Source organism: Euphorbia lathyris, chromosome 5, assembly GCF_963576675.1.
Source record: "Euphorbia lathyris chromosome 5, ddEupLath1.1, whole genome shotgun sequence".
NCBI classification, from domain to species: Eukaryota; Viridiplantae; Streptophyta; class Magnoliopsida; order Malpighiales; family Euphorbiaceae; genus Euphorbia; species Euphorbia lathyris.
The window spans coordinates 60,404,703-60,425,963 of record NC_088914.1 but is presented as its reverse complement, the minus strand read 5'-3'; the positions used below and the strand labels follow the sequence as shown (position 1 = coordinate 60,425,963).

The following is a 21,261-nucleotide window of genomic DNA, read 5'->3' as shown; positions in this document are numbered from 1 at the left end:
TTTATTGTGTTTTAATTTCTTCATAATTTAAATAATTTAAAATGTTTATTAATTTTATAAATGGTTTATTAAATTTATAAGGCTTAATACATTGTTTTTCCTCTGAACTTTTAAAGTTTCCTGACCTTCTCAATTTGTATAAAATATTCAGTTAGCTCATTAAACTTGTGTAGAATGTAATCAATTGATTACTAGATTGCAAAAAAGTAAGTTAAATATGGAAGATGTATTTCACGCATATTAGAATGTTATTACATAATTCAAAAATAAATTAAAAATGAAGTTATTACTTGTTCAACTATAAAACTTATCTTTTCTAATATTAGAATCATATACCCCGATCTTGATCGTTTTACTTTTTTTTAAGACGCGTGCAATACATTTTTCGTATTTAACTTTTTTTTGTGCAATCGAGTGATCAATTGATTACATTTTGCGCAAGTTCATGAGGTTAGTTGAACCTTTTATACAAGTTGAAGGGACTATTAGAACACTTTAAAAATTTAGGAGACCAATCAAGTTTTTGAACATGTTCAGAAAGTAAATGATGTATTAAGTCAATTTATAATTTATTTATTTATTTAATGTTTTATAGTACTGCACAAGCTGCCAACAACCAAATTAGATAAGACCTTGTAAATATAGACTTTTCTATGTCCATCTTTTTCAAAATTAGTTTTTTTTAGAATCCAATCAATTCTTTTAAACATTTTTTCACCAAACACTACTATTTAAAATTTAATTAATCAAAACTTCTAAAATATCTCTAACCTTTAATTTTACCCCAAAACTCTTTACTAATCAGACCATTGTCTTAGATGTCGTTCGATAAAACTGAAAATTAAGTGTTGAAAAAATAAGTACTGAATTTTAAGTGTTGAATATTATAAATGCTTAAATTATCAAATGATATAAGTGTTTGATAAATATTAAAAATAAGTGATGAATATTAAAATATTAGTTGATAATGTTTAACTTAAAATTTTAAGTTAAATATTTTAACTTAACAAAATAAGTGATATGTGGCTTAATTGAATAATTTAAATGGTTAATAAAAAAATCATTATCAAACACACTTAAACTAAATAAGTGTTTAATCTATTAATTTAAGTAATTTTTATTGTTATCAAACAGAGCCTTGCCCGTTTGTTTTACCTACTGTTTGCTGTTGCTGTTTGTTGTTTGTTGTTACGGTTTGCTGTTGCTGGTTGCTGTTTGTTGTTTGCGGTTGGAAAATGTTGCTTTTCCAAAAAGTAGAGATTCTCTGTTTTTGTAAAAAGCTGTTTTTCAGGTGTAAAAGGCAAACATGAGGTTACTAACCAAACACTTAATGTTGCTTTTCATAAACAGAAGAGTCTAACCAAACACCTAAAACTCTACCTTTTAAAATGAAAAGACAAACAAGAACTGAAAAGGAAGTAAACAAACACCGCCTTATTATCCATTTTTAATCAATCTTACTCTTAATTCATATTCTTTCTCCTAAACGCCTCATGTTGCCACGATCTTACTTCATTCCATAATAATAATAATAATAGAAAGATTCTCCTACTTAATCGGAAAATATTCCATTAATAAACATCCAACTAGTAATTAAATATTCCCTTTTTTCTATCTTTGTTTTACACAGAGACTCGGTTCTTACTTCAATATCATCTCATCTCTACTCTGCTTTATATACAAGAGAACAACATACATATTCATCTCCTTCCTTCTTATTCAATAATCAGATTCAATCTATCTCTCCAACCACAAAATGTCTTCACTTCAAAGCAGGAAGCCACATGCTGTATGTGTCCCTTATCCATCACAAGGTCATGTTACTCCTATGCTGCAGCTAGCCAAGCTTTTACACTCCAAAGGATTTCACATCACCTATATCAACACCGAGTTCAATCATCAACGACGCATCCGCTCTAAAGGCCCCGACTCCGTCAAAGGCTTGCCCGATTTCCGCTTCGAAACTATATCAGATGGCATGCCAATGCCATCTGATTTTGATGCAACCCAAGATGTTCCATCCCTCTGTGATTCAACTAGGAAAAATTGTTTGACTCCATTCATTCACCTACTAAAAAAGTTGAATGCTTCAGCTTCTGTGCCTCCTGTTACTTGCGTCATTTCGGATGGAGTTATGACCTTTGGCATCAAGGCTGCACAAGAGTTGAACATTCCTCAGGTTCAGTTTTGGACTGCCTCAGCTTGTAGCTTCATGTGTTATTTATACTACACTGACCTAACAAAAAGAGGCCTCATCCCACATAAAAGTATGTTTCTTTCTATCCTTTTTTGTGTGTTTTTGGTATCATATGTATGATCTCTTTAATTTATCTATATCCTTCTTTGTTTTTGTTTCAGTTGAGGATTTCATGAACCAAGAAACTGGTGATACCCCTATTGATTGGATCCCGGGCGTGCACAACGTCCGATTAAAGGATATTCCGGCTTTCATTGGAACAACAAACGATGAACTAATGTACGATTTCCTCGGATCAGAAGCAGAGATTTGCTTGAACTCTTCTGCTATTATTTTCAACACGTTTGATGCATTTGAAGAACAAGTACTAGAAGCAATAACTGCAAGTAAGTTTTCTCGCAATATATACACAATAGGCCCCCTAAACTTGCTCGAAAAACATGTTCCGGCGAGCCAATCTACATCGTTTGAATCAAGTTTATGGAAAGAAGATTCAGAATGCTTGAGATGGCTTGATAAAAGAGAACCCAAATCTGTAGTGTATGTGAATTATGGAAGTGTAGCTATGATGACAAGTGAACATTTGAAAGAATTTGCACAAGGTCTTGCAAATAGCAAATATCCATTTTTATGGATAATCAGAAAAGATATCATAATGGGGGATTCAGCAAGCTTGCCTCAAGGATTTCTTGAGGAGGTTAGTGAGAGAGGGTTGCTAACAAGCTGGTGCTCACAAGAAAAAGCGCTTGCGCATCCAGCTGTAGGCGTTTTCGTGACACATTGCGGATGGAATTCGACTATGGAAGCTGTAAGTCATGGTGTGCCTATAATCGGTTGGCCGTTTTTTGCTGATCAACAAACGAATTGTCGATATGCGTGCACGGAGTGGGGGAATGGTATGGAGGTGAATTATGATGTGAAGCGAGACGAGATTGAGAGTCTCATTAAGGACATGATGGAAGGAAAAAATTGCAACAAAATAAGGGAAAAGGCTCTGGAGTGGAAAACAAAAGCTAAAGAAGCAACAGATGTTGGAGGGTTATCTTACAATAACTTTGACAGATTGATTAAGGAGGCTCTTCATTGTGGATGATTGCCTCTATATATATTATGTAACTTGTTTTAAGTTGAATCAACCAATAAAGTTTCTATGTCCGATTATTTCAACAATGAAGTTTCCAATAAAGTTTCTACAACCTTATCTGCAACAATAGAAACTAGATCTGTATGCAGGTTTGTATCATGTTATTATTGTTATTAGAATCTTCCGATTCGAATGGTATGATTCGATTCGGCTCTCTTCCGAGCTAGATCTATAGAGCGAATCTAAATTATAACAGAATCTTACTATTTGCGATTAGAATCATACAATTTGATTCGATTCAGCTCTATTCCGACCCGGATCTTCATCACCGTTCATCAAAAACTTCAACACCACTGACTACTAAACTCACTCTCCTCTAGTCCAATTGTTATTTATCAAGTAACCAACTCAAACTAGTTTCATTCCATCATTACCAAGTTGACAACAAGGTAAAATAACAGAGTCAGAAACTCAAACTCTCCCTCTCCACTAAGCTATTAAACATTGATCTGTGAATTGGTTTTACTAAGATTGTATTTACATTAGATTTAAATTAGCAGCACTTGGTTGATATGATTTCTTTTTTATATTAAAATTGCATTTCTAGATTAATGTTTGATAATATTTTGAGTTCAACATAATAACTGTTTTATTTTTTATAATATTATGAATATGAAATGAATCTTACTATTCAATTCGATTCAAGTGTCACTTGCAAATCGTGAGGATTTTGATTCACAAATCGAATCTAGATTTGAAAACTATTTATGACAGAACATAAAAGGATATATCATGGACAAATACACCATTTGCTCCATAAACAAGTTGAAAAGCTTGTTTTCATGAGGTTATAAAAGTGAAATGCAACCTGCTTGTTACAATTTCTTTCCATCCCCACAATATGCACAAATATTTAACATTTGGCTATCCAAGGAAAGGTACAACGAACAGTATACTTCATATATAATCACTTCAACATGGGAGTATAATACTAGCTCCAACCTATGTTGCACAGGCACGGAAACTAACACCGGCAAACGTTATTTCTGAAACATAACCTTCATAAAATAACCTTCAACTGAAAACCGATATGGAGACGAAACGTAGAACACTACTAAGAGGAGTGTCCATGCAACATAACGAATCCATCCAAATTATCAACAGCGCAAAACTCAGCATCTGCATCTGTATTTATTGATTTTGATTCAGCTTTACTCCCGAAACCATGTTCTCTGACTTCTGCAAGGACAAACAAAAGAATTCAAGTATCTTTATCCAATTTTAGGCTCAATTGCTTAAATTAAAAGGTCATAGGTTTATGGATGAACAGCTTGTAGCAATTAGCATGATTTCAGAAACCAGCAGATATATCAAATACAGTCTTCAAATGTTCTACATCATATGTATACTTGGAGAAAATACAACATTGACACACATCCAAAGGTGAAAACATATATATTTTTCTTTCATCTATTTTCACAATACCAATAGGAAGGTCAACCTATCACCAAAACATATAAGCTATGCTTCCAGGAAAATCGCCATCTTTTATTTTTTGAGCCATTTCTCACAACTACTTTTTATTGCACAAGCATAACATCAGTTACTTCTAGCAATCTTAAATTTCACATTAGTTGTTCACCACAAGAATCATACTATCTACTCTATAGGAATTCGCAGAATTTACAGAATTTTCTTTCTGGTTGAAATCTTTGATAGATTTCGCTTTCCACCTATATTTAATTATAATATTTTTTGAGCAAGTTTAATGGAGAAGTTATGTAGTAAGCAAGCATATATTTTCTATGTCAACAAGTATAGAAGCATGAACATAAAAATTTCCTTGGTAATCATCACCCAGGCCAGCATGAGATGTAACGTACCTGCTCGGTATATGGCAAATACTTGCCATCAAATGTCACAACTACACGATCTTTTCCGTCCACTCCTTTCACTTTGTCAACAGAGCAGTAGAAGTCTATGGCTGACATTCTGCCCAATAACCCAAAATTAAGTTGAAAATAATTATATGCACTCAAGAAAATCTAGATGAACATATCTCTAATTTCATCCAGCTTAACTACTTGTTCCTGCACATATACTCAAAAGGCTCATACATAATGACAATAGGATGGGATTATTCATAGAGAGTAAAATTGAAGTGACATAGAAACTTGTAACATTTTGAACTGCATTTCTGGCTTTAAATAAATAGGAAGTCTCATAGCATAGTAGCCTAGCTAGGGAGCATGTTCCAAATGAAGATTGAATTTCAAAGAGGCAAGTTTCAGTAATTCCAAAACAAAGTTGAAGATTTAAACTTACATGCCATCACCAAAATCCTCATTAATAATTTCCTTTATGCTTTCACCGAAATGCATAACTGCTTCGTTCAACCTGAAAATCGTAAGTAGAAAAAAAACAAAAACAAAAATATATGAAATGAGTCATAGTGGACAAAATTAACCAAAATCACAAATTCCTCAACCACCATTAGCTTCAGTTCTAGTCCTAATTTGGAAAAAGAGAGATGGACTTGGATAATAACATCCATCAATTTCTCTAATTAGAAAAGGAGAGAGAAGTAGATAAAGGAAAAACACCTGTAGACAGAGGGTTCTTGGATCAAATTGGGGTCATAGGACCTGAGGGGTGGTCTCATCATCTCCTGAATTAACTCGTCGGACAGTTCGGGTAACGCTCCCCGAAGATTCGGCACGGTATCGGCCTTAAGTTGGGCCTGGCGTCTCAATAACTGCGCCACGTACACGTTGGTGAGGCCAGTCTCCTCCGCGATTTGAGTGAAGCTCTTGCCAGTTTTCTGTTTCACGGCCAGAAGCCGATTGGTCACCATTGCTTTCGCCTCTGCCATTTTTTACAACTTTGCTTTCTTCTGTGTTTTTCTTTGTGGACAGATACAGATAGCTGCAACCGACCGTCTTTTGACCAAAGTCCAACAAACATTATTACTCATAATTTCCACTATTTTGTTAACTTGGGGACTGGAGATGTATTTTGTCTTCGTTTTATTTGAGATAAAAGTGGTTAATTGTATCCATGGTCCTCTAAATACTAGAAATTCAACAATCAATGCTAGAAAATTTAATTTCTGAACATTAAATGTATCCAATTTTATATTTGACTAGAAAGATACTCTCGCTTTGTTTCAGGGAAGAAAAAAACTAAGAAAATATTAAATAATACGATAGCAAATAAAAATAATTGTAATTTCTAATAGAAATTCAAATTTGAAAATACACAATCAAAAAGGTTTTTACATAGTCTTTAGAGAAATAAAAAATTTATTGATTCAAGGGTACAAAAGTACAGTTTTGCATACAAAATAGAAATAGTTAATGTAAAGAAGTGCACAAATGATATTCGCACGGGATAAGCAGAGTTCGAGTAGGATGGATAAAGTTGGATACAGCCAAATGTTTTCGTCTGCTATATCTGTATAAGAAAATAAAAAAAGTTATAATTTTGAAAGAGAAACCTTACCTTACCAATAAAGAAAGGAATGCTTACTTAGAGTAGCGAAAGGCGAATGCCTGGAAAACACCATCTGAAAAGCTTTCGCTCTACTATAAGCATTTATAAAAGGTCTATATGCCTAGCTCTACTTTCATATACCGGGAATACCCTTCCGTTGGCTTTGACTTTTAAACCTTCTCTTTCTTTAGTGCCCTGATCTTAAACCAACTCCCAAAGGAAGTCAACCGATCAACCTTCAACCGATCTCCTCTCCTCAAGCTACCCCCCGAAGCATTCTTTTCTGGATATAGCTAGGTTATGTAATCTCTTAAGCCATAGTCTGTACTAGATTAAGACGAATAATGCTTTATCCATTCAAGAGAAAGAAGGACAGCTGATATGCGATATTCAGTTTGTAAAGCGGATAAGCGGCATTCCCTATCACAAAGTTTAGGAAGTACAGGAATCTCCCCCTTTATCGACCTTAATTTAATTATGTACGAGGGAATTTTACTTTTGAGTAATAGGAGGTAGGCTAGTCCCGTTCCTTTCTCGTTGGGGCTATAATGTTTCTGCTGTAACCTATACCAGCTAATAAAAAGCGTTAGAATACCGTAGTACAGAGTCAGAGCTGTTCTAGCAATGGAAACTTAAGAATAGAAAGCAGAAGAAAAGCAAGCAACTTCAACTCAAAGCTTTCCAACTTCTAACTCATGGGATGAGATCCTTATGAATATAACTTGATAGTCTTCTACAGGTTATGGATGGGCACCCCACCCAAACTGCCACTGGAACAGGAGGGGCATGGATAGGGACTGCAACAACTTTAACCGGTATTCCAACAGGAACTTTCCTTAGGACAGCAACTGGAACGTCCTCATCTTTGCTTCGGCGCGATCTCGGTACTAGTTTAAGAAATTTAAATTCCCATATTTGTATTTGTGAGAAATGAAAAACGAAAATAGAAATAAGAGGGATCCCCCTTTGGAATGAAATTCTGCTATTTGTCCCCCTTTCACAGAAAATGGTTAATATTTTTTATTATTGGATTTGGATCCGTCGGGACTGACGGGGCTCGAACCCGCAGCTTCCGCCTTGACAGGGCGGTGCTCTGACCGATTGAACTACAATCCCAGGAAAATTAGGCGTACATAAAAATTTCTTATATTCTTTTTTCTCATTGGATTTCATTCGATTTAGTTGAGCCGTCTTGTAACAGAGACACGAATGATATACTATATATACTATATATTATATATATATACGGTCGGTTCCATCGGGTGACTAAGCTTGCACGACGATTTATCATAAAAGGGATCTATAGCTTTCCTTGGTGATAAGGGCTTTGACTCCAACTGCTTGACTGTTTCCACGGTTCCTCAATCTACTCATTCTATAGGATAGTAGGGTGTTTGGCCGAAGCTTCTGCTTGACTTCAAGGTCTGCTTGGTATACCTGCTTTTCGGACTTCCTGGTCTGCGTAGTTATAGGGGGAATCCCCATGTACTTCCTCCCTACTGGTGGGCTAGGTATGGGACGATCGATCCGGATGACTTGGTCCAGCCCCCTTTACCCCTTTACCCTATTCTATTAACTATTTCCCTCTTTCCCTCACTTTTCTTTCTGAAACCTGGAACGAAGCGCCTTAACCGCTCACCAGAGGAGTTAGGCAATCAACCAACTACTAAGAAAAGACTACTGGAACTGTCAAATGTTGAACCGCCCATTTAGGTGCCTAACACACGCTCAAAAGTCAATTCATTATATGGGTGGGCCCTTCTTCCAGTATACTCTCTCTTATAGTGGATTGCCAGGTTCTCAAAACAATTTAACTTCTCTGCTATCAGCTTTCCAAAAGCTTTAATAAGCTAGTACATACCTAGTGAATCTCGAATTTCATATTGAAAAAGGAGGAGGCAGAACAAGCAATGATCCTCTGACATTAGCTAGTAGCTGCTTTCCTGGGACTTGCACTTGCTTCTTTTAGAGAAGGCTTGGCTCTACTATTTCCATCCACTTGACTGTTCTTCGCGAATATCTTTCGTCTCTTCCTGGGAATCCAATGGTTACGCTGGAAGAAGGACTAACAGTTATACCCGAGAAAGCGCTTATGTCGACACTAGCAAGTGACTCACCAACTCGGAAGTCAGAAAGAGGAAAGACAGACAGGGGTGTGACAACCAATCTACCCGCCTATTAGCTATTCTAGCCAAGGCCCATTTCATGTGTTAAGCATATAGACATCAGATCGTTTTTGGAAGAGTGCCCGAGGACGAATAGAATAGAACTTAGATTCAAAAGAGCGCGAAGAAAGAGCTTTCGCAAATGATTGCACTTCTGCTATCCGGATAGTTATTCAAAGCATCGAGAAAACAATTAAAAGGAGGATAAACTAACCCAGTAAAGGTTAAATTGGGTTCTTTAATGTTACTTTGACGATGATGAGGCGGAGCTGAAAGGAATAAGTTTGTTAGAATATTAAAAAATGAAGTTATATTATGAAAAAGTTATCATATCATACTTACTCAGAACGTCTTTTTTTGGTCGGAGGATCAGTGTTCGAGTTATCAAAGGATGGCTGACTATTTTTTAAATCTATAATTCTTCGTGTAGTTGGTGTGATTGAATATGAGGATATTGGTGATGTTAAATGAGTTGAAGGTGCTGATATCGGGCTTGGAATTTCCTTTTTGGGAGTTAACAGAGTATCCTTGAATATGTAGATAACTTTAAAAGTTATATTAGATGGATCTTGAACTATATTACTAACTTGAACTTGAACTTGAAAGATTTTTTCACTCCCATAAATTTTGGTCATAGCAAGAGGGGTTCCATGCCTGTCTTTGAATCCAATTGCTAAGGTACTTGCTGGTATTCCAATCAAATCTGCAACCATATGACCAAAAATAACAAAGGTTGCTATTCCTGTTGCATCTTCAACAACTAACTTGACCATGTACCTACATTTAGGAAAAAAAATCTTGTTTTTTTAATTTTAGATAAGTATGAAAAAATAATGTTTTTTAAAATTTTGCGAGACAACACAAACCATGTCAATGGGAATTCATCAATGAATCTGCAATTTTTACACCAAAGTTTATCTTCAAAATTTTGAATACTACTTTTGCATCTTGGGCAAGCTCGATACCACCAACCTTCACTTGGATCAATTTCTTTGATTGTTGCTTTGCAGGTAAATTTAATTTCCTAAAATAAGTTGATGCAATCAAACTAATATTAATGTTTATTGAGTAACTATGATTATACAGTTCTTTACGTGGGAAGGAAAATTGTCAAACCTTGTCAGTATGAATATCAACTTGTAGCAGTTCTGAAATAGTTTTTCTATTTGTCTCCTTTTCTTCTTCTTCTATGTTGATGACTTGAAGAGACTTCTCTTTATTTTTCTGAATTGATGGATAAGGTCTCTAGACGCTGAAAATGAATAAAAGAAATGCAAATTATGGCTCTAAGTGTGGTATGTATATATTTAAAAACATAGGTTGATGGAAATACTTTTCTAAGAAGGTAGAAATCTCTGGAATATTTGGATTGATGAAGAATTTAGTTGCAGCTGTGCTGTTCAGTGTGAAATCATCTACAAATCATTTTATAAGTTAATTTCCAAGAAACATTGTAGGTATATGTTGTCCTTCGAACAGACTCTAGCAAGTGCACTAGATACAAGTAATAAAGTGATAAGTTGAGTATCGTCTCCACAGAGATTGATGACCAAATTTTACTAGAAAAACATTGCAGAACAGGGTGTTTGTGGTGTGTGAATTCTTTATAGTGAGAGATATTGTGAATAAGTGACAGAATCAATGATTTAGCTTATAAAAACGATTACTTGATAATGATAAAAAGGTAGAACATGCCAGGCACAGCGGAACAGGTTACCTTAAGTCCCTAAACACCCTATTTATTCATGAATGACGCAAAGTGAAGTCAAGGTCTCTACTTTAATGCTCACTTAAGTCAACTCTCGTGTGTTCTTAAGATTCTAAGACTTACTACAACCATAAGCGTCCCTAAGGTTGGTTCTTTCTTGCATTACGACTGAAACAACATTTCAATAAAGAAAACCCTTGATACAACCACCTAACATCTCTGCTTCGGGGTTGGATGTTTGATAAACAGTTCGGTGAAGATGAAAGCAGTTCCCTATCATTCATCTAACACTAGCATACATGCATAAGCAATGGAATACAAAGCTTCATCAAACACTTCATAAATTAACAACATTCATTCATAAATGGAGATTAGAAAACTTACATAACCGGCCCTAACTGGCCGAACCTATTCAAAATGACTACTCACTCATGCTACTGAGTGAACAGTCTGCTTCCATTCTACAGAGCTCCATCAATGGAGTCATCTTCCTCGAGAGCTCTTCTCTCTCCCAAAACGTCTATTTTTCAGTTCAACAAAAGATATCTATTCCTTTCCCCACTACTTCTATTTAAGGGGAAAAGAAAAGGTCAACATGGTACATAAAGTATCCGAGAAAATATTACAAAATCAACCAAATTGTTTTCACAAATCCTAGACTGCTTTAAGTGGTTAAGATCCTTTTGACCCTTGAACACTCAAGGGTCGAACTTTCATTTCATCTTGCTACTTTTCTGCTCTTATCCGCCTTTCTACCTGCTGCTCCTGCCGCACCTGCCTTCCGTCCTGTCGCTGTCCATCATCAGAAATTCCAGCGTTTAGACCGCTGGGTCAAAGAATGGCTCAACTCCTCATGGTATGTGCGAAACAGGCTGCTTCCAGACTGTTCGACTTAATCTTTCCTTATCTGCACAAAAACACTTATAAGACCTTCTTTCTTGTATTTTAACCCTAAAAACACCCTTAATTCATTATAAATAACATGTTAAATTGTAGTCAAATTCATACCTAACAAATACCCCCAAATTGAATATTTGCTTGTCCTCAAGTAAACAACAGATAGAAAACAAGTTAACTATAGGGAAAGAGTTAGGAATGAAAGAATACGGAGGAAGGGTTTTTGAGGAGATCACGAAGAGGAATGGATTATAACAGATCATTTTGTTCTCGGAAAATATCAACAGAAAAACGCAAATCACGATTTTTAATGAAGTTATGCCAGTGATTGATCGTGTAACCCTACTCAAGAAATTCCTCAAAGCTTAAAGTTAAACCTCAACCTTCAAGATGAACAACCTGTTTGCCTGTCATGACTCACTAAGGAATGGAATTTTCACTCACTCTCGTATGGCTCTTTATCGCCATAAGGAAGGGAATGCAACTTCACTCCTCAGCTCAGTAAATACACCAGTAGGGTGTGAGTTTGCTTTTTGGTCCTACTTCTATGGATCAAAATTTTCCAAACAAAGTCCAAAGGTCTTTTATGGGTTGTACTTCAAGGTTAAGGTTCAGGTGTGGGAGTGAATGGCTTTTGTGTGTAAGAGTTATGTCCTCATGCACTTTACACCAATCCTTTATTTCTCACATACAACGTTGCACAACTTGTTTTGTCAAATGACTTCCCCACTTTTTCATTAACTCCTACCACTAAACAACCAATTCCGATGATTTGGGCACACATTGTGATAGTGTGCCATGAGTGAAGAGGTTCTTTACAGATTTGTCTTTTTCCTTTCACTCATTTTCTTTTAGTGTGCGCCCGAGTTTCCTCTGCTAATCTATATTTTTCAATTACTCCGCTTGCATGAGGCAGAATCTCGGCTCTTTTAAGCTCAAAGTGAAGGGATTATGGTTATTCACAGGCTGAGTTAACGAAAAAAAATTGGGCAAGGCTCAAATGGTCCATCCTATTATATGAGTGAAATGCACGGGTTAAGTCTTTTTACTGGTTGAGTTGGGTGCCTAATGCCTTTATCATTCTAGGTTTGTCCAAAAATTTTCCATTTCTATAGGGCATACCAAAGCAAAGTCTCCCTAAAGATAGTAAGTATTGGCCCACTCTTTAAAGAATCAATGCATTTTTAAATGCAATTGCATGCTCAAGTTCTCACTATTTTGGGGGTTTATACATTAAGGCGAAAGGTCCCTCTCGTGAAAGTTGATTTAGAATTTCAAAAAATTTGGAACTTCAAGACTCGGGTAGTTAAGATCAACACAAGGCAATCACCACACATTTCAATCATAACAAGCGCAGTCTATTCAGTGATTACTACAGATCCTAAACAATCGAAGCACTAGAATATTTTACAAGGAAATGAACACAAAATGAAGAATATTTACTAAGGACAGTTAAAGGTTTTCTTTTTGTACAAACAAAAGATCACAGGGGGTAACTTGTTATTCAGAAAATTACTACACCAACAACTTGTTCAAGCTTTTATCATGTTTATGCATACAGATATTGTAATTTGTACTTTCCCACCCCCAAATTAGAATGAAACATTGTCCTCAATGTTATTACGAACAAAAGCATAGGGAAAACAACATAAGCAAGATAAAAGATGAGTGTAAATGCAAAGAAGCAGTATAAGTGTTACCAGATGCTAGGACAGCGATATATTGAATGATCAGACATGCGGGGAAAGAGAGGAATCAACCTCTCTATCCGCAGCAGGATTGGTGCCATCCCCTTTCGGGGAGGCAGCGGTGTTGGCAATTGTTTCAGTTTTAGTTCTTACCGGACTCTTGATTGAGGCACCAGAGGGACTCTCCTTCCCATGTTCTTCCACACAGAGGTGTTTGAGCATGTCAATCTCGCTCTGATGCATGGCATTTTTATGTTCCAGAGCAAAGATCTGTTCTCTGCAAGCTTGGGTTTGTGCAAATAGGGCATTGAAATTGGACAGGATGTCTTCATTGGAGAGCCTGGCACATTTCTGGTAAAAGCCCAGATCTTTGGCTTGCTCGATTTGTTCCGACTCGGATGACACCGATACAGTAGGCTCATTTTTCCTCTTCCTACTTTCAACCCTTCTGGCCTCCACAAAGTCGGACATCCAGACCCACTTCCCATTCACCATTCTCCCGAACAACATGCTCTGAAGGCTTTTCACATCTATTTGGTCTGGGTAGTTGACCACCGTGAGCAGGTTCTTGTCTTCTAGCTTGAATACCCCTAAGGCCTCCGCTATCCGAGTCACACTGCTACCACAGCAGATGACGGACGAGTTCTTCTTTCCAAACGCGCTAATATACTCCCCGAACTAAAAGCCAAGGTTCATCATACGTCCCTGTACCACACTCCACGGAGCTATAAGGTTTGCGTGAGGGATAGTGGCCTGGTTCTCGCGCGCAAAGATGGTGCCTAAGACCAGTTTATGCAAGTACCGGAGGGCGTAGTCCTGTATACCAGATGTCTTGGATGCACTCCCATCGTAACTTGGCTGGTCAGTGAAAGCCCCTTTATACCCTTCAGACTCCAAGTCATCGTCATCTGCAGCGCCGAGAAGATTATTGAATGTGTTTAAGGATGGCCTTTGGGGATGGTTCATCAGGCGGAAACTGAACTTTCCTTCTTCCTCTGGGTCGATGATCTCCGGATCATGCTTAAAAGTGGCCAGAAACTCCAAAGTGAGCTCCTTATACACTAGTTCTTTCATCTCAAAGAAGCAGCCAAAATGGCCTGCTTCCATGGGTTTCTTTACTCGTTTCGCAAGCTTGAGCTTTTTCAGTGTATCCCAGCATACAGTTCGTACCGGACCAAATTCAAGCTGAGCCAGATCATCGTAATATTGTTGCACAACGGCATCCTTAAACTGAGACAGTTTCTTGACTAGTTTCTCGTCAGGTACAAACGCGACTATGCTTGTGCCCACCATCTTGCTCTTCCCTCTGTCTTTCTTTGTTCCTTCAACTTTTACTTGTTTCCCTGAACCTCGAGTCCTCATCCTGTTATAGAGACTAAAGAGGGACACCCAAAGATAATTATCAAACGATATATGGGGAACGGTGTGAAAAAGAAAAGAGTGTAAAACAATGTTGAACTAGGGTCCGCAATGCAGTCAATCCCTTAAGTAGAAAAACGAGTGAAACGGCCTATTGCCAGAACCGTCATTATGACGACATTTCAGTGAGCGCCACCTATAAGTGTGGTTATGGCAACAGCCGCGTCCAGTCGAAAGGACGCCTAGGGAAGCAAACGGTTTCTTTTTGAGTTTGAAATTACTATACCCTACCCACTTTGGGTTTACCGAGAAAGGTGCAATAGTATAATAAGTACCAAACAAACAGATTGATTTGATGTTCACTTTATCTTCCCTATGTTAACTTACCCAAGGTCTTCACCTCAAAATATTTTTTTCACTCTCCCTTTTTAAACAAGTAAAAAGCTAAAACTTTCCCCTTATGAAGAGTAAAAGTTTTACATCTTTGCTCATTCAAAGGGATTAACTTAATTTCGGGCCCTCATATGACACAGGAGTAATCTTAACCAGACTAAACATTGTTAACTAAAATTTTTCAAAAATGTAAAATAGTATGAAAGTGAAAGGTTACTTGTGCTGCAATTGGTGTTTGCAGCTGACACCCTGTTCTCGATTCTATTGGCTCGGGGGGTCTTGGAAATGGACAGTGTCAATCTTCCTTGTGTGATCACTCTCGAGATAAGGTTTTAGCCTTTGTCCATTCACCTTGAAAGGTTCATGACCCTCCTTGCCAATTTCTACTGCCCCGTGACTGAACACTTTGTTCACCGTATACGGCCCTGACCACTTTGATTTCAACTTTCTAGGGAACAGTCTGAGCCTTGAATTGTACAACAAGACCCTATGTCCTTCTTGAAAAGCTTTCTCCTGGATTTTTCTGTCGTGCCATTTCTTGGTTTTTTCTTTATAATTCACAGCGTTTTCATAGGAAAACGGCCTGAATTCTTCCATGTCACAGAGTTGCAATCTTCTTTGTTCGCCCACAGCCTGTTTCTCAAAATTCAAGAAAGTTAAAGCCCAAAAGGCTTTATGTTCCATTTCTACGGGAAGATGACAGGACTTTCCATACAACAATCTAAATGGGGACATTCCAATGGGTGTCTTATATGCAGTTCTATATGCCCATAAAGCATCATCAAGCTTGTTTGCCCAGTCTTTCCTAGAATTGCCGACGGTTTTTTCCAAAATTCGTTTGATTTCACGATTTGAAATCTCTACCTGTCCACTAGTTTGTGGATGGTAAGGCGTGGCAATTCTATGAGAGACTCCAAGCTCGCCCATCAGCTTTTCAAATTTAGCATTGCAAAAGTGGGTTCCTTGATCACTAATGATCGCTCATGGGACACCGAATCGGGCAAACAGCCTTTTTCAGGAATTTTACAACCACACGGGCATCATTGTTGAGACTAGCAAGTGCTTCAACCCACTTGCTCACATAGTCGACTGCAACTAGGATGTATTTATGCCCAAAAGACGTAGGGAATGGTCCCATGAAATCTATGGCACATATATCAAATATTTCACAAACAACAATGTTATTGAGGGGCATAGCATTTCGAGCTGAAATATTGCCTGTTCGTTGGCACTCATTACAAGTGCGAACAAACTCATTGGCATCCTTGAAAATGGTTGGCCAGAAAAAACCTGATTGAAGTAGTTTGGCTGCAGTTCTGCTTGCGCTATGATGTCCTCCTGCTTCTCTATCGTGACAATGGCTCAAAACAGCCTGTCCTTCCCCTTGAGAGATGCACATGCGAATGATTTGATCGGCGCACAACCTGAAAAGATAGGGTTCCTCCCAAAAATTATATTTGATCTCTGAATAAAACTTCTTCCTTTGGTTAGTGGACAAGTTATGAGGTTTAAGTGAACTAGCAAGGAAATTTGCAATGTCAGCAAACCATGGAGCAGGCTGTATAGTATATAGACGCTCGTTTGGAAATATTTCGACAATTTCTGATTGTTCCTTGCTGCTCGGATGAGAAATTCTGGACAAATGATCAGCGGCTACATTTTCGGTTCCCTTCTTGTCCTTGATCTCGAGATCAAACTCTTGAAGTAAGAGTAACCACCGTATCAGCCTTGGCTTTGCATCTTTCTTTGCGAACAGGTAGCGTAACGCAGCATGGTCTGTATAGACAATGACTTTTGACAAAACCAAGTAGGGACGGAATTTGTCAAAAGCATATACTACTGCGAGAAGCTCCTTCTCTGTAGTGGTGTAGTTCTGTTGAGTCTCGGTTAATGTTTTGCTTGCATAATAGATGGGCCGGAATTTTTTCTCAATCCTTTGCCCAAGAACAGCTCCCACACAAGTATTGCTAGCATCACACATCATCTCAAACGGTTGTTCCCAGTTGGGTCCTGCTAGTATAGGTGAGTTGATCAGCTTGCCCTTTAATAGTTCAAATGCCTTTAGACAGCTTGTATCAAATGAGAATTCCGCATCTTTATGTAGCAAGGCAGACAAGGGTAACGCGATCTTTGAGAAATCCTTGATAAACCTTCGGTAGAACCCTGCGTGCCCAAGGAAACTTCTCACATCCTTGACATTAGTTGGAACAGCAAGTTTCTCTATCACCTCCACCTTGGCTTTGTCCACTTCCATCCCCTTTTCAGAGATTTGATGCCCGAGAACGATTCCGCCAGTAACCATGAAGTGGCATTTCTCCCAATTTAAGACTAAATGGGTCTCCCTACATCGCACTAGCACAGCCTCAAGGTTGTTCAGACAGCTCCCAAAGGAATTTCCATAGACAGAGAAATCATCCATAAAGATTTCCACAGTCTATTCCACCATATCATGAAATATAGACATCATGCATCTTTGAAACGTAGCTGGGGCATTGCATAATCCAAATGGCATGCGCCTGTAGGCATATGTCCCGGAGGGGCATGTGAAAGTTGTCTTCTCTTGATCTTCACTGTGGATGGCAATTTGATTGTACGCCGAGTATCCGTTAAGGAAACAATAAAATGCATACCCTACTAAACGTTCTAGCATCTGATCAATGAAGGGCAAAGGGAAATGATCCTTCCTTGTGGCCTCGTTGAGCTTCCGGTAGTCCACACAAACTCGCCATCCTGCTATGGTTCTTGTGGGGACCAACTCATTTTTCTCATTGAGAACCACTGTGGTTCCTCCTTTCTTTGGCACAACATGAACAGGGCTCGTCCAGACACTATCAGAGATGGGATAAATGATTCCTGCATCCAACAGCTTGATCACCTCTTTCCGCACAACCTCCTTCATGTTGGGGTTCAGTCTGCGTTGTGGCTGGATAGACGGCTTGTGATCTTTCTCCATCAGAATTCTATGAACGCAGACTGTCAGACTAATACCCTTGATATCATCAATTTTCCACGCAATCGCATCCCAGTTTCTTCGCAGTACCTCCATAAGTTGAGCTTTCTGATCAGTGGTTAGCTTTGAAGATATAATCACCGGGCTTCCGCTAGGTGGTTCCAGAAATGCATACTCTTGGTGTGATGGTAAAGGTTTTAGTTCTGGTTTAGTCAATGGCACAGTGGGTATTTCAGGTGGTTCTTGATGAGTGGGAACAGTGGGATCTAAAGGAGGTGTAAGCAAGTTAGTTTCAATGGAACATCTTGTTCCTTCACATAAATTCACCTCTTCTCCCAAGAGAGCCTCCAGAGTGTCCTGTCCCTGTTCCTGCAAAGTGGAAAGACTTTGGAAATCATCTAAGAAACAGCATGTGTCATCAATAGTGTTAGCTCGTCTCATAGCCTCATTCATTTTGAAAATGATTTCCTCCCCATTCATTCTTAAAAATAGTTGTCTCTCTCCTACATCTATCAATGCTTTACCCATTGCTAAGAACGGTCTACCCAAGATAATAGGAACATGCAGGTCCTCATCTATATCCATTATGATGAAATCAACAGGCAAAATGAATTTTCCTACTTTGACCAACACATCTTCCACTACTCCCCTAGGGTAACATACCGACCAGTCAGCCAACTGAATGGACATTCTGGTTGGTTGTGGTTCTCCTAGTTCTAGCTTAGCATACACAGAATATGGCATAAGGTTTATGCTAGCTCCTAGGTCACATAGTGCATTTTCAATATTTAACTTGCCAATTGAACAGGGAATAGAAAAACTCCCTGGATCCTTCAGCTTTTTCGGAAGCTGCTTCTTGTTCTGGAGTATTGAAGAACAGTCCCTGTTTAGTTGGATCATCGAGATGTTTTCCAACTTCTTCTTGTTTGACACGATATCTTTTAAGAATTTTGCATATGTCGGCATCTGGGCAAGTGCTTCTACGAAGGGAATGTTGATATGTAGCTTCCTCAAGGTGTCTAGCACCTTAGAATTTTGCTCTTCAAGCTTCTTGTTTATCAACCTCGTCGGATAAGGCACATGTGGTACATAGGGTGGAGGTGGTTTGTACCTCTTTCCTTGTTCCTCATGGTCTTGATCAATGGTTAATTCTACCCCGACGGGTTCTTCTTGACTAGGAACAGTTTGTTTCTTCTGATCTTCAGCATTTTGAGAGGTGCCTGCACACTCAGCATTTTCATCAGTAGCAAAAGTTGGTTGAGTTTTCTTACCAGATTTCAGAGTAATGGACATGACATCTCCTTTGGGGTTTGGTTCGGTGTTACTTGGCATCATCCCTTTTCCTTTGGACGAAGATGCAGCGAGTTGATGGACCTGTGTCTCTAGATTTTTAATTGACGCTTGTGTCTGCTTCATGAATTGCATCATCATGGTCTTCATGTTCGGTTCTATATCTTCCTTTGGTGGAACAGGCTGTTTGTAGTGTTGTTGAGGTTGTCTCTGGTACTGTCCTCCTAGTTGCTGCGGATACCTTGGTTGTTCTTGATTTGGCTGCCCAGTCCATCTGAAGTTCGGATGATTTCTTGTGGCTGGGTTATAGGTATTTTAGTATGGGTTTGGTGGGTTCCTTTGATTATATCCGGCATAATCACATTGCTTCTATTCACCTTTCCGTTGCTTGACTCCAGGACAGTTTATGTTGAAATGAGGTCCTCCACAAAAATCACAAACATCATTGAACGGTGGTTCGCTGTGAATGGATGATACATTAATCTTGCTGAGCTGCTTTGCAAGCTGTTCCACCTGGGTGGTTAGTTTCGACACAACATCATCATTCCCCGCTCTTTTTCCTTCACTCTTAGCGGAGTGCCAGTTATAGCTCGTGCTTACGACTCTCTCAATAAGGTTGTACAAGGCTTGTGGTTCAAGATCTTCAGGGTTACCATTAGCAATGGATTCAATCTATATTTTATAAATGTTGGTGACTCTATTGTAAAAATTTTGCACTTGCATCCACATGGGGATGCCATGATTTGGTACCCTTCTTAATAATTCCTTGTATCTTTCCCATGCCTCGGCTAAGGATTCATCCTCTTCCTGGACAAAATGGGATACCTCATTCCTGAGTTTGATGGCCTGTCTAGGTGGAAAATATTTCATTAGAAAAGCACTGGCCATTTCTTCCCAAGTGGTGATCGTCCCTGGCTGTAGATTCTTTAACCAGTTCTTCGCTTTGTCCTTGAGAGAAAAAGGAAACAGCTTTAGCCTGATCACATCATCGGAAACTCTTCGGTTTGATCTGAAAGTGTTGCACAGTGTGATGTACTCCTGGATATGCCCGTTTGGATCTTCCGACTGGTATCTGTTGAAACACATTTCCACATGATTTTGATTTGACAAAATTATTTAAGTATATGATTAAAAAATATTCTAAACACACTAAGTTTAAATGCTTTGATTTATTATATTAATGTGTTTGTTCAATGTTAAGTTACTTGTTTATAAGACACAAATATTAAAAGGCTAAAGGCCCAAAAGAAAGTCAAAGGCCCAAGTCAAAACAGATCAAGACCACTCGGCCCGTGTAAGCAAAACGATGTCGTTGTGATAAAACGCAGCTCAGCATGAGAAGGATCGAGAAGACCTTCCTTGACTACTTCGGAATGAAGCTGCTGAGTTGAACGACAAAGAGTACAAGACAGCAGCTGAGCAAGAGCAACTTCCAGACAAAGTATTTCCACTTCGGGTAAAGTTCAGAAGACACAGAAAGATGTCTGGTTGACTTTGCCGTAAAAGGAGAGACATTCTGCTGGACTGACCAAAAGCTGCTCAGCACTGACCGAAGACAGAAGATGCAAGAATCTGATTGGCCAACGGCACTGAGCAGACTGAGTGACAACGACATAAAGCCGTTTCCCTCCAACGGTTATTTCGAAATTCAAAATCACCGAATGCCTCAACTGTCACTATAAATAGGCCTTTCAGTTGCTTCATTCGATGCAGATCTTCAACTAGCCATTACGCTGACCAAATTCATACTCGAAGAATCTGTGAGAAAAGCAAAGCAAATACTTACACCAATTTCCAGATTATTGTGTAAAAGTCTAGAGTGATTTCCAATCATCTAAAGTGTCTTAGCAATTGTTGTTTAGGACAATCTTATTATCAATTCTAGAAATAGAAAGGAGAGGCTGAGTACTCGGTTATAGTACTCAGCGGTAGAATAGGAGTGAGTAGAGGTATAGAGGAAGGTACTCTTGTTATACTCAGCTTCTAGTTGTAAAAGGTTTGGTGCTCTACCTTTAAAGAGCTCAGTAGAGCATTCGAA

General features: G+C 38.4%; 2 protein-coding genes and 1 non-coding gene across 3 annotated transcripts; 2 read left to right on the top strand and 1 right to left on the bottom strand.

Annotated features, from left to right (window-relative positions):
• The first annotated feature begins 1,553 nt into the window (after window positions 1–1,553).
• Window positions 1,554–3,393, top strand: LOC136229988 (linamarin synthase 2-like). The gene is made up of 2 exons (XM_066018886.1): window positions 1,554–2,267; window positions 2,359–3,393. The coding sequence occupies exons 1-2, from the start codon at window positions 1,757–1,759 to the stop codon at window positions 3,288–3,290; spliced, it is 1,443 nt and encodes a 480-aa protein (XP_065874958.1). The 5' UTR covers window positions 1,554–1,756; the 3' UTR covers window positions 3,291–3,393.
• Window positions 3,394–4,074: 681 nt separating this feature from the next.
• Window positions 4,075–6,236, bottom strand: LOC136231190 (cyanate hydratase). The gene is made up of 4 exons (XM_066020498.1): window positions 5,885–6,236; window positions 5,607–5,678; window positions 5,165–5,273; window positions 4,075–4,520 (listed from the first exon to the last, which is right to left on the bottom strand). Exons 1-4 carry the CDS (start codon window positions 6,151–6,153, stop codon window positions 4,473–4,475), a joined length of 498 nt encoding a protein of 165 aa, XP_065876570.1. The 5' UTR covers window positions 6,154–6,236; the 3' UTR covers window positions 4,075–4,472.
• Window positions 6,237–19,956: 13,720 nt separating this feature from the next.
• LOC136231440 (small nucleolar RNA R71) lies at window positions 19,957–20,063 on the top strand. The gene has a single exon (XR_010689825.1). It is a non-coding gene; the product is annotated as a small nucleolar RNA R71 (small nucleolar RNA).
• Window positions 20,064–21,261: the final 1,198 nt, after the last annotated feature.

Bases quoted from the DNA above. Each gene is read 5' to 3' on its own strand.
- LOC136229988 (XM_066018886.1), top strand. From the start codon at position 1,757: ATGTCTTCACTTCAAAGCAGGAAGCCACATGCTGTATGTGTCCCTTAT. The intron at 2,268-2,358 runs GTATGTTTCTTT...TTTTTGTTTCAG, and splicing joins AGGCCTCATCCCACATAAAA to TTGAGGATTTCATGAACCAA.
- LOC136231190 (XM_066020498.1), bottom strand. From the start codon at position 6,153: ATGGCAGAGGCGAAAGCAATGGTGACCAATCGGCTTCTGGCCGTGAAA. The intron at 5,679-5,884 runs GTGTTTTTCCTT...TACGATTTTCAG, and splicing joins CAAGAACCCTCTGTCTACAG to GTTGAACGAAGCAGTTATGC. The intron at 5,274-5,606 runs GTAAGTTTAAAT...GTTATTGGGCAG, and splicing joins GAGGATTTTGGTGATGGCAT to AATGTCAGCCATAGACTTCT.